A 16,037-nucleotide genomic window follows, 5' to 3' on the forward strand; every position below is an offset into this window, starting at 1 on the left:
CTGTTGTCCTTTTTACTTTTTGAATTTGATACTTTCCCCTCTTACCGTTGTTTTAATATTTAACGAAAAATGGGAGGAGCAAGCTGCCCTTTAGTACCTGATATTTCGTTATAAGTTGTACTGAAAAGGAAGATGCTGTCCATGAAAAGAAAGTATAATTAGGAAAATTCTCTGTGCTCACTGAGTATTTTTAATATGGTTTTCCAATTTTTTTTCCAGATAAATCAGAAGGCACAGATTCTGCTGTAAATTCAGCAACTGCCCAAGAGCTTTTACAGTATCTTGAATCTCGCACCATCTCTTCCTCAGATGTGACTCTTCTGCATCAGCTGAAATCCCTTGTATTGCTACAGGATATTGAGAGATTGAAGGGTGCTTTGAACCAATTTCAAGAACAATCCATGATGCCTCCTGGTAGGTACCATTCACTCGTGTTCATTCACTTAGGTTCTTTTTTTGTGTGGATTAAAATTCAGAGTTGTCACAGGTTTTTTTTCTTAGGAAGCTGTAAAGAATTATATAATGGTAAATACATGCTTATACAAGATTTGAAAGCATAATTCCCACCGAAAATACAGTGATTTTCCCTGTTTCTTGTTTGGTTACGATCAATGAAGAAACTTTTCATACTTTGCAGCAACAGTAAAATATAAAATGATTCAGGTTTTTAAAACAATGTTTTTTTAAATCTTAACTGTCTTAAGATTTAATCATGTTTAAAACATATTTTAAATACATTCTCTTTGTAGACTTTTTAAATCACAGGAATTAACTTGTTTATCTTGGAGATTTCTCTCATCCAGTTAAGGATTAATTTTACGTGCATAAGAATCAATAAAGCCCATTATTCCATTTGTTCTTGGTCACCTACGTGGCTTCTTTAATACGTAGATGTTGCATGCCAAAGTTTGATTTACAGCTTTGTTTTTGTTTAAATATAAATGTCTGGTTAAAGTTTCTAAAAAATGTTGTTGATTATGTAAAAACATAAAGTCACTCGTATAATAAATGATGTTATAAAGTCATTCATAAAAGGAAAAAATATTGTTACTAAATCTTTTCATCCCTGAGGCACAAGTCTGATTTCATTCATGCTCCTTCTGTTCTCTATTATAACCCCTATAATTTTAGTAGAACTTCTTTTTGGACAGTTAATAGTTCCTCAGGTGAATGTGGGATCAGCATGTAGACCATAGAAGGTATAATAATTCATTTTCCAAGTAGTCTTCATTTAAACAGTCATTGTTACTTGTCATTAGTACATTTGTTGCATCATCAGCCAAATCTACGAGATGTGCTGAATTTTCTTGACTCCCAAAGAATTTAGTCAGAGTAGAGAGCGCTTGCTATGGCAGAAGAGAGTCTTAACCATTTTAGATAGTGCTCTAAGTCTTTTGAAGAGTAATGACTGAGCTGGTAGTAGTGTGGTAACAGAGTAAATAAGATCATAGCCATCAGAGGCTTAGCAATAACATTCAGAGAAGAGACTACTGCTTGTAACATCATTAAATAATTTACAGCATGATAGTGGCTGAAGATCCCAGTCAAGACTGGAGTCTACTGCATGCTGTGCATTGTAAAAACACAGAAAAGAGAGAATTCCTCCTATGGAGTTCATAGCTGAAACATTTTGAAAAGGGCATTCTTACATATGTATTCTTTAAAGTGTACATATGGAGTACGACAGTCCATAAGGTTCTAATAGATCTGAAGTATCCACATATATATGGCACAAAATCCTTCTGTGTATTCAATAATTAATTTCAAGCCTAAATTCTGTGATCTCTAATTATAATCAGTAGTCTCATTGGATGTAATACACATTTGCAAACTAAGTAGGACTCAGCAGGCATAGTGGTAATTCTGTTGGCCCTTTATTAAATGACCTAATTCAGCTTCTGTTGATTAAATCAAAATGGAACTGTTGAAGTGACCACATTCAGGATATTCCTTACAGGCCTCATCCAAATTCTACTCAATACAGTAGGAATTCTGTTGGGTTTTGCAGCCTTGAGGTAAGCTGCTCTGTTTACTTTTAGATAGCAGAAATGTCAAACTGAAGAGAGAAAACAGAAGCAAATTAGAAACAAATCCATGCAACTACCCTAATTTTCTTATGTATGTATTTGTCACTTGAAAAAGGAGAAAACAATTTTCTGAGTGATTTTTTAAATTCATTTATGTTTCTGCTGATACAGCCTGAAATTGTTTACTCTTCCAGTTGATTTTTTTTCCTAGCAACTGTTGTCACTCTGGGCTCAATTCTAATCGCATTCCAAGTTCACAGTGGTGTAACCATAGTAGTTCATTTGATATTCATGAGGTACAACAACATAAGAAAGAGGAAAATACATTGTTATAAATTATTAAAGGATAATTAAACACCTGCTAGATATTAATTTGCCTCAGCAGACTTTAACAATACATTCTATTTGTAATTCAGGAATTTCAGTGAATGAGAATATAGTGCTCTGAAATTTTACCTTGAATTAGGCTTTTAATTATACTTTTTTCCCTACTTTTGGCTCAAAAATAGGTCATCTTGCCCAGTTTTTTCGAATTTTAGATTTCATTCCCAATGAACAAGTGATAAGAGTTATTACAAAAGCTTGTTGTCTCAACAAATTCAAGTTCTTGTTACAGAAATACAGGTTAGGGCTGTTTATGAAGATTACTATGATGTACTGTACATTTTTATCTCAATTTTTTTTTGCAAGTTTGATTATCTTGCCTTTTTTCTGTTTTGTTTATTTTTACTGGGGCATGATTTACTAGAAGGAAAGGTCATTCCTTATTAACATGATGAAAAGAAAACAATTTTTCTTAATGTTAACAAGGTGTATTTTTTTTACAAAATAAACCTATTTTTAGTTCAAGAAGCAATATGTTAACCCTTTTTCCCATGCTTATGATTCTATTTAAGATGCCAGCATCAAAGGAATAATAATGGGTGCTATGTTTTGTTCAGTTTTGTCTTTAATTCAAGGAAGGAAAGAGTAGGAAAAAAATGAGAAATGATCCATCTCTTTCATATAAGTGCACATTCTCCATTACTAAACTTTATGAAGTAAACATACTATTATTTATTGTTTATTTCCTCTCATATATATATGTTATGGTTTAATCTAATTTTCCACTGGGGCTACCAAGTCCCACTTGGCAAGTTTATGCCTACTGATGATAAATTTGCTTTTCTTAGTACCTTTTTACAGACCCTTTAGAGTAAAGCTATGGACTGCCCAAGGTCTGCAGACCACAAATTGAAAACCACTGATTCAGGACCATGTTTTGGTATTTCCTTCACACCTCTTAGCATGTTATTCAGATTGGCAATCATCGTTCAACCAAAAGGAAGAAGAAACAATGAAGAAAAAAGGTTCTGGTTTATCTTAAGCTCTTAAATCCCAATATTTGCAGTCATATCAAAGAAAGGTCTAACAAGGTTGGTGGTAGGGTCTGCAAAATTTTGCAGGAAGAGGAAATTGCTGAGGAGATTGAAACAGAAAAATTATCGTTAAGGTACCATCATTAACCCTTCATTAAAATCGGAAAACTTACTTGAGCACGAAAATCTCTATGGTTAAGGGATACCGGTTGTTCTGTCTAGTCATCCGCCATCAACTTGCCTCATACTTTATGCTACAACTTACTCCATCAAGTTACCTTTGACCTTGTACTTCAGCAATCATACAAAGTTGAAGTTGGTCAAGAGTTTTCGTTTGAACATGGCTATTTAAAGTGTCACTGTTCTCTGACTGTAAAAAAGAACAAAATGTCCTATAACTATTTCCATTTATTTGGTAGTCTTTAACAAAAAGTACTTACCTCTACTTAAAGTCTTCTATAAATGCAGGGAAGAGAATGTTTAGAAGTCAAATAGATACACATTTCTCGTGACGGGGGCTTGGCTGATCTCCGTCAGAAAGTCAGTGGCCATTTGCAAAAGAAAGCCAGACACCTTTGTGATCCTGCACAGCGCAGTGGGCAAAGGAGAAGAGCTGCGGCTGGAAGTAATGCTCCATTTGCTGGTTGGAAACTGTAGCTTTTGAAACGAAGGCTACATAATTCTCATTTCACATCAATTATTAAAGCATAGGTGATCGCCTAATTAAAAAAAAAAAGTCATTATCTCCTAATTTATGAACTCATTCAGCTTCTACTCATCAACTTCATTCCATTATCTATTAACATTTTCCCTTTGTTGGGTAGTATCAAGTCTCAAATATGCTCTTCCCTTGTTGCATAGGAAATTATCACTCACAGAAGAGCTAGAAGCTTCTTTTAACTGCCTTTCTTTGGAGAGTTGTCCTTTATATATGTCTCCATTGCTGGGGGGGGATACATTTTGCAGACCAGAAGTAATACACTTACTGTGTGCTAACAATACACAGGCTGGATACACAGAGGGCCTAAAATGATTACATTTAACCTTTTTTTTTTTTTGAATGAACATTCAAAGGAAAGGAAATGAAATATGAAGGCTATATTAGCATAACATTATAGAATCATCTTAAATGGGATATTATGTGTTAAGTACTGCAGAAAGTCCTGTTATTGAAAATCAATAAAGTCACATAGATAATCTCTGAATTAAGACAGAAGCCATGGCAATTTGAGGCTTTACTACAGCTGTCTATACAAGACGACTCATTCTCAACTGGGACTTCTAGGTGCTACTGTAAGTTAAAAAATAATGTGTGAAATTACTCTCCAAGCAGAAAGTGAAGAAGATTCCACTCTTATAGCCTTACCCGTATGATCATGTCCTTTCAATCTCGCTTTTTTCCAAATTATTGAATCATAACAAATAGGACATTCCAAAATATGGAACCAAAATTGTTTCTCATACAAATAACAGACCTCCTGAAAGAAAATGCACCTGTTTATCTACAAATTCATATGTATTAGTCTTCAAGCTCCAATATCTGCATTGTTTTTACTAAAATGCTAATGTTGAATGGAAACAGATGTTTGCACAAGTCTTTTTCTTTGATGTTCAGAAATGTCGTAGAGGTATTTCAGGAGGAATGTGTTTTCTTTGTTTCAGATCATACCAAGATAGTCACGTCTCTGTTTCACTACTGGATTACAGATATCCTTCCTGTGAAGAACAGGAAATAAAGCCTTGCCTGTGTCCATATGCGCAGGGTTAAAATTTAATATACAAACTCTTAACCAAGTAGCAATTGTTCAGGAAGAGCAGTGTCAATACACATTCTACACCTTCGGGTAAATGAATTATTTTTCTGTGTTACAAACTCCAGAAGACAATAAACAGGGTATAACTACATGTGATTTTTGTGTTTGGTTGGTCAAGAATATGCATATGCTGTGTGGCCTGAGTCTTCAGCTGGCTTAGTGTGTACATTTCACTTTAGGATAAGGGACTTATGTGGAATTATAAAGGCTGTATCAAGTATTTTGTTTAAGAAGTATAGTAATTTTTTTTGTTTGTTTATAAATTGATAATTCCTTTCTGGAAGTTTTATTTCTTTACTTTTCTTGTTTATCTGATATATCTGTTTGCCTGAAAAACAGAAATATAGTTTTATATTTAAATAGAAGCAACAATATGTCTGAGGAATGTATTTTTGCTGAATAAACTGCTAAACTATGGAAATAGATAAATTTCTATGTGTGGGTCATGTAGGTACTGTTTGGAGTTGTGCTGAAACTTGGATGGCATTTTCAGAACTATTCCACAGCCCAGCCTGTTACAATCTGATGGGCTTCACTGACTGCAGAATTATGGGACTGGGTTCTCTCACTGATTATTGTGTAGTCTTTCCGCAACTGAATTTATCCATGTGTAGATGATACAGTAAATAATATCTATGGTTGTAAAATGTTTTGGAATCCTGAAGAAAAAAATGCTTTGTAAGTGAGAGGCTTTTCTCTCAGCTGAGTCATTCACCTGATAGGTGATACAGAGCAAACCATTTCTCACATCTTAGTGTGTTAGCTTCCTCATCAGCAGGACAGGGGCAACATATTTATCTCCTCCAACATGTGCTTGGAGATATAGTACTGGTGAGACTATATAAACACTGTGTGGGTTTTTTGCTTTGTTTTTTTTATTATGTTACCTGATATATCCTATTGCAAGGCGTTGTTTTTAGTGATGCTCAAAAATGTGTAATAAAAATATAATGATACCTCTTTCTTGTGAATTGAAGACGTTAAAAGAGGTTCCATATCATGCCAAAGGATTGCAGGTGCAGAAAAAATGGTCTTATGCCTAAGGCAGCTGTGTGCAGCTCTGGAGTGCTTGAGTTAGGTCTGTATCTGCTAGGAAAGATATTTAAACCAGACTTTGCAGAGGGGAAACTAATAGCATGTTCCCTGTTTTAATGCTCCTGACTTGCTAACACATGGGCACTGAACTATAGCTGTGCCTTTTCACTGAGATGCTGTGTGCCTTAGTCCCACATCAGGAGAATGAAGAAAATATCACTTGAACGTGAAGCACCTAGACGGACCCCACAGGAAATTAATCACTTCATCCTCAGATTAAGGTTTGAATGTCATGCAGTAAATGAGGCCTAGGAACCGCACAAAAAGGATATTCAGCAACTCATTAGGTAAGCATCATCTGTCCTATACACCGAATATGAAAAAATAAATGAGATCATGTAATTAAAGACAGTATTTTGAAACACAAGTACAAACCAGGTCAAATCAGGACAATACAAACAACCGTAGTGCCTGCATTTCTTGATACTCGAGTGACTGTGCTGAGGGATGTTATAAGGCTGCTGCCTTGGGTAGACCCCAGGACCAGGGGATTCCTCCTCCTTGTCCTCTGGATCCCAGGCTGGTGCACCTGGAGACCTGGATGTCTCTCTGTCCCATGCTGGTGGAGGCGACTGCAGCTTTCATGTTTCCAGATTCAGCCAGTAGTGAGGCTTAGCACATATCTCAGGGACGCATGCACACACACACGACACTCACATGGCTGACTACACAGGCTGCCACAGACAGGTCACTGCCTTTAACAGCACCCATGAGTAACCCTGCCAGGACTCACATAAAACACAAATACAGTCATCTTCTCTGACTGATTGGAATTGAAGTTCACGAGTGAAAACACACATGCCTTCACTTCCTAGATTCACAAGCATACCCTCATTCTCAGGTCCCTCGAACACCAGCACAGGCCCCCAGCCTCTCTCTTATCCCTGCCTGCATCCTGGGCCCTCTCACCTGCTCTGCGGGTCTCCTGCTCACCAGCGAGTCCAGCCTGACACACGCTATCGCACGTTCACACGCTCATCTCACCAGCGCTCACGCACTCTTTTTGCAGCTTTGTTTATTGCTTTAATCTCCCTTCTTTAATATTTCTGTTTCAGTGCTTGGCCGTTTTGTCGTAATATTAAAGTGATTCTTTAAATTATGCTGAATTTTAAATAACTGGATACAGAGGAACAGATTTGGGTATCTTTGCCAAACAGAAATATTTTGTACTATTGGTAGTCTAATCCCAGAATGTGAGTAAAATCTCTCAGGTCAAAAGTGTACTTTGCTTGAATCAGATAGTAATGGGGAAAAGATTGCTTTTGGTCTCTCTTTTTTCCTTCCACTTTAACCACTGTAAGAGTCTTATATTCTGTGCAGAAATCAGCTGGTCCTAACAAAGCAAGCCTGGGAACAGTTTCAGAACGGAGCTAGTTAGAGTCAGTGATATCTGATGTCTTTGTAAATGACCTGCGATAGGAGCTGAATCTTACACTTACCAAACCTGCCACTATTACCCTAACAGGGATTATAAAGAGTAGAGGATAAAGTAAAATCTAAGATGTTGGAGAGTTTAGAAAATAGGACCAAATTCAAGCAGATAAATTGTAGATCGTCATTGCAGATTAATGCAATCCCGTAAGAGTGTGTTTGTTTCTGAAACAAACGTGCCAAACAATGGTGTGCTGAACTGCAGTGTGCGTAAGGACACTTAAGAGCAATACACGAAAGAACACAGCAGAAAGGTCTAGTTTAAAAGCAAAAGAAATGGGCATTATTCATCCTATAATAATATCAATTAGGCAATGTACTAAAAATGGCAGGGGGGAAGGATTGTTTAGTTCCATGTTTAACATCCTATTTGCAGTCAAAAATATGTATATATGTATACATATACATATATTTATCTCATATATATATATGAGGTGTATATATATAATACACCAGAATTTTAATACGTGGTCGCTTTCTGTGCTTCTTCTCTAAAAGAAATGGTTCTGAATCTCTTATGGTTTATTTGAGCAGCAGTATAACCAACATGGCTGGGATATGAAAACTGAAAAATTTAAATTCATATCCATCAGTGACCGCAGTGTGTTTTACATTTCACTATATGTGGCTTCTTCAACATAGCAATGAATCATTTATCACTTTGGATTTTCGTGCTAAACTCCTAAAAGACAAAGGAGATGGGCTTGAATTTTTGCTTCTTCCACATCATTCAGTCTAGTGAATGTGCAGTATCATGTGCAATTTCTGAGGCACGGAAGAGTTTTTTTAGTGGTCTTTGCATCAGAGAACTTCAGACTGAACTGTACACACACTTCTGGTAAGATAGAACTTTACAATTTTGTTTTTAAAACCAACATGGACTCCAACAGTGCGAAGAATTTAGGGATCACCTAGAAAGTAGCCTGCATGTGGCTTTAAGAGTGAACTTTCTAGTTTGCATAATTGTGCAGTAAGGAAGGAACAGTAGCACAGAGAAATCGGGCTCTGAATAGGTTAGGTGGTGGTCCCTTCCCTAGGCTCCGTGTACAAGTAAGACCACAGAGGCTGAAGTAGTTTTGGGCATCTGTAGTAGTGAATAGTTGGTCACTATGCTTGTATACAAGGGTATGAGTTCAAAGCCACTATCCCTATATATAGGTACGTGGTTTATTCTCAAAATTGCCTGTAAGGCCTTAATTCTTCTCTTTTGTGGGTATGTAATGTAAGAATCAGTCTCTAATGTTACAGATTTTTACTGCTTCATAAGTGGTGCAATATTTTGTATAGTACTTTACAATCTTGTAGAGTTATAAATTCTTTAATGTGTTTTCTGTGACAGCTGGTTTTTCTCCCCTGCACCAGTGCAGGGGGATACTACTCAGTAGGCTGAATCTCTGAAATGACACGTGGGGAAAAAAAAGACTTTAAAAAAAAAGACAAGGAAGGAAAAAAGTGGTGAGTGGCAGCATGAAGGCAGAAAAAGTTTAAGCTGTCTTTGATCAAAGAAAACATATTTCACCCAGTAATATCGGGTATATCATAAAACCAGTCCACAGAAGTAGAGTGGAAAGTGATGTGTGTTATGCTTGTACAGTATGCTACACCTTAAGTATAATAACAAAGAGTGGTAGTGGAAAAAAACAGCAACCTGTGAGATTGGAAAAAATGCATTGTATTTAATATTTAAGCCAACCTCAGATGTAGTTTTTATGATTAATTGCTTCAGCCCTAGATTGCTCCTAAGGAGGGCTGCATTGCACATGTTTATGCGGCTAATTTAGCTTCACCGTTAACTACTTTATCCTCTGCATTGCATCTAAGTAAATCTTGTTGAATAGGATAATTATAATGTCTGAGTATTTCACAATTTTTAATATATGTTTTTCTTAGATGGAAAAAATGTATATTTTTAAGCTGCTAGATATAAGCTGAACTAACCCATGGGGGAAAAGCACTACATGAGTATAAAGAAAAATTAGAAATTTACAAATGCTGTATGTTTCCTACATCTAAAGATCTAGGAAAAATATATATTATTTGATTATTTGAAAACAGTGTATATGCACCACAGTCACTCAAGGTCAAATATATAGCTTTCATAAGGACGTTCTCCAAATTGAGTGCCTAACTTTGTAGCATTAATAGACTGTAGTCATTTTAATGAACTGTACACATTTGTAAAATGTATAAGCAAGCTGTAGTTCTCTTTTACATTATTACTGCAATGCTACATCCTGTTTTAGGATACATAATGCAAAAAAAAAGTGTTATCTAAGATTGAAGAGGACTACACAAAAATAGAGAAAGAATGAATCTGTGGTTCAATACCTTATTTTCTTTTGCATCAACTGTAGGCTGCTATAGGTTGCATAAACTAGAGGCCGCTTTTCTTCACTTTCAAGATCTTTGCCAGTCTTCTCAGTCCCTCAGTCAGTGCACAGATGATTCCTCCATCCTCTCAGCCTCTGGTACTAGCTTCCATCACCCGTTTGCTACATTTTCAGATTAACACATTTGTGCTTTTTCCCACAGTGCCTTCCACAGCTGTCTACAGAGCAATCTTTCTATCGCCTTCCTTTCCTTCTTTAAAACTCTCCTTTGCCGTGATGCTGCCCAAAAGCTTGGCAACAGCTAGGTCAGTCGTATGCTGAGTCAATTGCCTACTGTGCTGACTAATGTTGCCTTATTGTATCTGTGTACTCCCACATCAATCTGCCTATTTTCTTGTCTCTTTTCTCCTTTCTTAAACTAGTAGCAATTTGATGCAGTGTTTGTCCTGCTGCACAGCACCCAGCACAGTGAATTTCTATTACATCTGAGGTGCCAGTGTGCTAGGGGAATGTAATAGACTTAACTACAATCAAGACCATGCTAGAACATGTAAGCAAGGCTGCTGATAGTTAAAAATGGCATAATAATTTTACATTGCACACATGATTAGTGTAGTAAAACAGGGACCTGGTTCTCCTTAGTAGACACTTGGGGAGGCAGTGTTCGTCTGCAGCTTGCTAAGGAGATCTTGCAGGCATGCAGGGTGGGATTCATTTCTCCTAACTTCAGATGTCTACAGTGTAGATGTTTCCATCTGAGCTGCCTATCCTAAAGAACTTTATAATCACTGGGATGAAATAGATATTTGTACAGCCCAAGATAACTGATTGCTTCTAGACATCTATTTTAGGATAAGAACAATGGTACAAATAGGAGAACCTATGTCTTTATGTTGACTGTTAAGGGAGCATAAAGAGGTAGGTCAGATGGAAACATTCACATTGCAGGCATCTGGATCTGGTCAAAAGAAATTAATTTACTGCATCTGAGAAAGGGACAGGAATGTATATTTTGCATGGCCAAAACATCGCCTGCTCCTGGTGCTGGCCTGGCAGTGGCAAGCTCCTTCAACGTGGACACGGCTGTGACCCCCCCCCCCCTCCTTGCTGCTTTCATATCTTCAGTTGGGAAGCCATTGCCTGGGAGTGGTAAAAGGGAGAAGGAGAAGAAGAGTAAGGAGCTGTTGTGCAGCTGTGCTTGGAACTCACCCAACACAAGCTGAGGAGGTGCCTCTCCTGCTCTTCCTCTTGTTCCCTTCATGCAGACATGCACAAAGTGGCCTCCACCACTTCTCAGATAAGCTCAGTAAAAGACTGCTGTGTGATTTATTCCTCCTCCCAGTGACAATAAGGAAGTGGAAGTGAATATAAATGCACAGAGAAGGAATAACCATTGCTAGGAATATCAAACTGATTACCCATTACCTGTGTTCTAGAGAGTGAATCAATAGCAAATATATTTTTTTCAGAATCACAGGAGTAATCACCAAACTCTTTAGACGTAATGACAGCTGTTTGATCTTTGTCTGGCATGTTGGAGCTTAAAATGAAGGTCATGTTCAAATCTGATTGGAATTCAGGGAAAGGGTCTTAGCTTATTACCATTACTATAGTGCTGGATTCTATTTACATTGGTAAACAGTTTGAAATAGTTGACATGTTATTCAATTAAATCTGTGATTGCTAACTGACAGACCAAAGTGCATTGATTTTTCCAACAACATTAAGCTAAGTACGTGGCACAGTGTTTCATTAGCCTGTCTGCTTAACCCTTTCACATTAATTCAATTACCCAGTATAAAATTAATGTGTAAAATATTAAATAAATCTAAATTTCTAAGTTAGAAGGCGTTGCAAGAATACATTAATCTTGATAGTTTCTGACATATATTTATTACTAGATGATTTACAATCTGCTACGGATCACATTGTTATCCAGATGGTAAAAGTCACTCAGAAAGTTTTTTCTCTGTACTCACTCAGTAAATTGATAGATTCACAGAGGGTAAGACTGAAAAGGACATGAGATTATCTTCTCTGACCTCATCTAGATCCCTGGTCATAAATTTCCCTTTTACTTCAGGGTGGAGACCAGTAACAAGTCTGACAAAAGCACAGATTGTGGTTTTTGCTAAAGCAAGTCTTCTGCAGAGACAGGCAAGCTTGATTTAAAGACATGAAGAAATGAAGACTTAGCCCCTTCTCTTGTCATTTATTCCAGTGCTTAATCACTCATGGTTAGAAACATGTGCCTTATTTTAAATTTGAATTTGTCTAGGTTTAACTTTCAGCCATTAGTTCTTGGTATGATTTTCTTCACTAGGTTAAGAAGTCCCTTGCTAGCCACTATTTTCTGGCTGTGAACGTTTTTCAGCACTGTCATCAAGCTACAATGCAACCTCCTTTTTGCTACCCTAAATATTATCTCTTTAAATTATTTGATTTAAGGCATTTTCTACAGCCTTTAAATTGTTTTTGTGGCTCTCTTGTACATTCTCTCCATTTTTTTTCCCCACCATTTAGAAAACAAGTGTGCTGGAACTGCACATAGAGCTTCATTTAAAATCTCAGCAGTGCCAACTTTTGTACTCGCTACTCCATTGTTCGTGGGTCCACTTTTTGCCGTGGGATTGTATAGGGAGTCCATGTTGAATTATTTGTCATAGTAGACAAGTACTCTTGAAATTCATTGCTTTCCAGGATTTAGTCCCTGGTTCTGTACTTCCTGTTCTTAAATGTCTGACTTTCTGTTTGGCCGTATTAACGTTAATTTTCGTTGACTATGTCTAGATTAGTAAATGATGGATTGTTCTGTGTGCCTGTACTGCTTTCATTAGTATTGACTCTCTGCTAATCTTGGTGTCGTCTGCAAATTTTACCAGCAATGATTCTATGTTTACTTACAGATCATTAATAAAAATGCTGAACATTGTTGAGTACTAGTACTAATCTTTATGCGATCCAAAGAGAAATAACGTCATTCAGTCACGGTTCCCTATTTATACCTTCATTTGAAAACAGAAAACTGAGATCATCTAGCAGATTTCTAATGTATTTAACATGTACTTTATTGTCTTACACGCTTTTTTGGTTTTTATCAGAAAGTCATGTGGCATTAGGTAATGTCACAGGAGTCTAAATAGCACGAGGTGTAATGGTTGTCTGCTGCTGTCAACAAGTATTTCTTCAGTGTTCTACAAGAACAAGCTTTACTTTTTTAGGTAAGGATAAGAGTCCAAACTAAAGACACTGTACAAAAAAATATAGAATTGTGTTTTAGAGTATATTTAAGGGGAAGCAGGATAATTGAAAAGTATTGACAGTAAATAGCCTTTCAGATTTGTCTTATGTGTTTTCAATTTGTTGCTCTGCGGGGAATGATTTGCATTAGTTAAGAATGATTGTTGTGAACGATTTCTTATTTTTAAACATCAAAGGAAAATTCATATTTCTTCCTTTTCCTGCTAGATGTGATCCATAACTTTAGTGATGAAGGTGTCTCGTGTGTGCATTATCTGTTGTGTTGCATTTCTTCCAGCTGGTAATTGAAGAAAGATCCTTGCAATAAGTTCATTAACTACTGATGAAAAAAACAGGTTTGAGACTTAGAAGTTTGCTTAGGAAGTTGCATTCACAGTTTTATAGCAGGATATGCAAATTTCCATTTTTTTACAGAAGCAATTCTCTGAGCAGATTTCCAGGCCACAGCACAGGCATGTTAACTGTCAGTATCAGCATTAACTATCTAAACCCTAAGTTATTGTTGGAGACCAGGATGTATCGGAGATATTAGTCAAACTTCAGCTTAGTCTCCCAACTTCTGCCTCTCATGGAGTGCCAAGTTGCAGTTGGTATCATGAATCAAGATGCAGGCAGCGTTAACATTTTCTGTTGGAGGTAGAAATGGCAAAGAGAAGTCCCAGTTACTCTCTGCCCAAAGCTCTCACAATCCAGAGAGAAGCAGGAGCAGATTCTCAGGAGGATCCTTGTATGAGACAGAACCGCCAGTGGGATCCCACTTCGTTGCAGTGGTTCATCACTCTCATGGTTCCCTGTAGTCAAGGCTGTGTCACAGACTGGCCCCAAAGCTACACAATGGAAAAGCAAAGGGGTAATAACAGCATAGCAGCGCAGTAACCAGCAAAGTCACAGTAGGGCCAGTTAGTGCAGGAGCTAAACATGAAAGGAAAAGGATTTTAAAACAACTTGCAACTGAAAGTACCACTCCTGCACCAGCTGCAGGTGCCCACAGTTCAAAGGCAGAAGAGAAAACGGAAGTGTTTTGTACCAGAAATTGCAAAAGAAAAAGAACCAAAGATAAGAGATATTCAGAGCAATACATTGATTTGTTTTCTCAATGTGAATAAAGCTGGTGAAGGCAGTTCTACTGCTTTGTTTGAGGGAAGTCTAATTGCCCTAGCCAGAATCGGACCTGTGGCTGTATAAACCCCTCACATACAAACAGCATAGAGCCTCCAGCTACCAGGTTCTGGCTCTGTGCTAACACAGAACATGCTTTGCAGGACTCCAAAAGGTTCCTTAGCTCTTCCCTGCACTGGAAGCCTTAGGGAAAAAAGCAGCATTTCTGTCAAAATGCCCTGGCAGCATCCTTTCTTTCAGTCTGATTCCCTTATGCATAAGCAAAACCCATCAAAGTTCAATATCAAGCCAAAAACATTTCACGTGTCCTTGTCAGGGTACCTGAGACACAAAGACTTAGCTGACTGTTATGTTTCTAGAAATCCCGTGCTCATCCACTTTCTCCATAATTTGCAAGGCCTTGCCCTGTTTCACAGAGTGAAAAGCAGTCTCAGACTACCTTGCAGGTACCATAGGATGAGAATCTGACCATGGGCAGATCCTGGGAAGCAACTGGCAACAGTGACTTACCGAGCTGATGCGAACAGGAGGGAAGGAGAGGTGGGACTACATGAGTGCAGCTTTTCCCTTTTAGGTTGCGATAGTGACTTGCAGACCCGTTCTGCTCTGGCTCAACAACATTCTCATGGATAACCTGAGACTTGCACTTTCAAATGAGAGTGGTGGGAAACTTGGGAGGTAAAAGTCACAAAGATGAGATGGCATCGAGCAAGTATCTCTAAGAGGATAATTAGTCTTTTGAATAATAACTAAGGGTCCTCTCTATCAACCTTCATGCCGCTCCAGTTGTCCAAGGCTGATCTAAATCATAGGAATTACTGGTATCCAGAAATCACAGATGCTTTGTACAGCAGTTTCTTGCATGGTATTTTGTTTGAAGCCAACGAAAGAAGTCTGAAAAGAACCCTATAATACTACAAAACCCATAAAATTATCTGTTAGAAATCCAAACTAGGCCAGTCTTTGCCACCTTTTTTTTTCCCCTGTGCCCCTAAATTGTTGTTGTTATTCTTTGTGAATATCCAGGATAAGCAAGTCATCTGAAAAGCCTACCCAATAAAAGCATTCAACCCACAGTTGCTGTTCCTTCTCTTCTCTGGGTTCAAATCTAAGTCCATGGACCTGAATATTATCTCAGTGCGTGGAACGGTGTGCTCTCAATGCCATTATGCCCTGCAGGGCTATTCATTCCCTTTCCCAATCTGGCAGCCTGTGCTTGTGAGCAAGAGTCATTACAACTGAGCATGCTGTTCTATGGTATGCCCTAAGGCGGCGGAAATGACTGCGGTCCAACTCTCAGCTCAAGAGTATTGTGCACCAGGATATTAACTGTAAAATTGGCAATATTGCTTTGGTGCAGAGGCTTCCTCCAGGCACCCACAAGACAGATGGCTTTATCAGTACACAGCCATTCACCTCTGCATTGCAATTGGGAAGAAATACAAACAAATTTCCAACTATCTTTGCTAAGCAATTTTACAGCTGTCGATCTGAAATTAAAGCACCCTCCCTTGGTTGTGCTTTGCATTTTTATAGTGACTGGCAATCTTTTTTCCACAATGCTACATTCAGCCTTCCACACAGTTTTTAATGCTCACAAAA

The 16,037-nt window shown here is 37.7% G+C and overlaps 1 protein-coding gene across 10 annotated transcripts in view; it reads left to right on the plus strand.

Moving 5' to 3' along the window:
* The window catches only part of ERICH1 (glutamate rich 1), a 97,575-nt gene that overhangs the window by 65,247 nt on the left and 16,291 nt on the right, over positions 1-16,037 (plus strand). For 6 of the 10 annotated variants that reach the window (XR_015708394.1, XR_015708395.1, XR_015708390.1 and 3 more), the window contains exon 5: positions 220-414. Coding sequence is in view for 3 of the 10 variants with exons in the window: in XM_087775593.1 (XP_087631719.1) it covers positions 220-414; positions 5,048-5,121 (269 nt within the window). In the remaining 7 variants the exon portion in view is untranslated. The other 4 variants (XR_015708389.1, XM_087775593.1, XM_087775594.1 and 1 more) reach the window with 4 other exon arrangements.

Source organism: Nipponia nippon, unplaced genomic scaffold (assembly GCF_047370975.1).
Source record: "Nipponia nippon isolate SJK-2023a ecotype South Korea unplaced genomic scaffold, ASM4737097v1 scaffold_4, whole genome shotgun sequence".
Lineage (NCBI taxonomy): Eukaryota > Metazoa > Chordata > Aves > Pelecaniformes > Threskiornithidae > Nipponia > Nipponia nippon.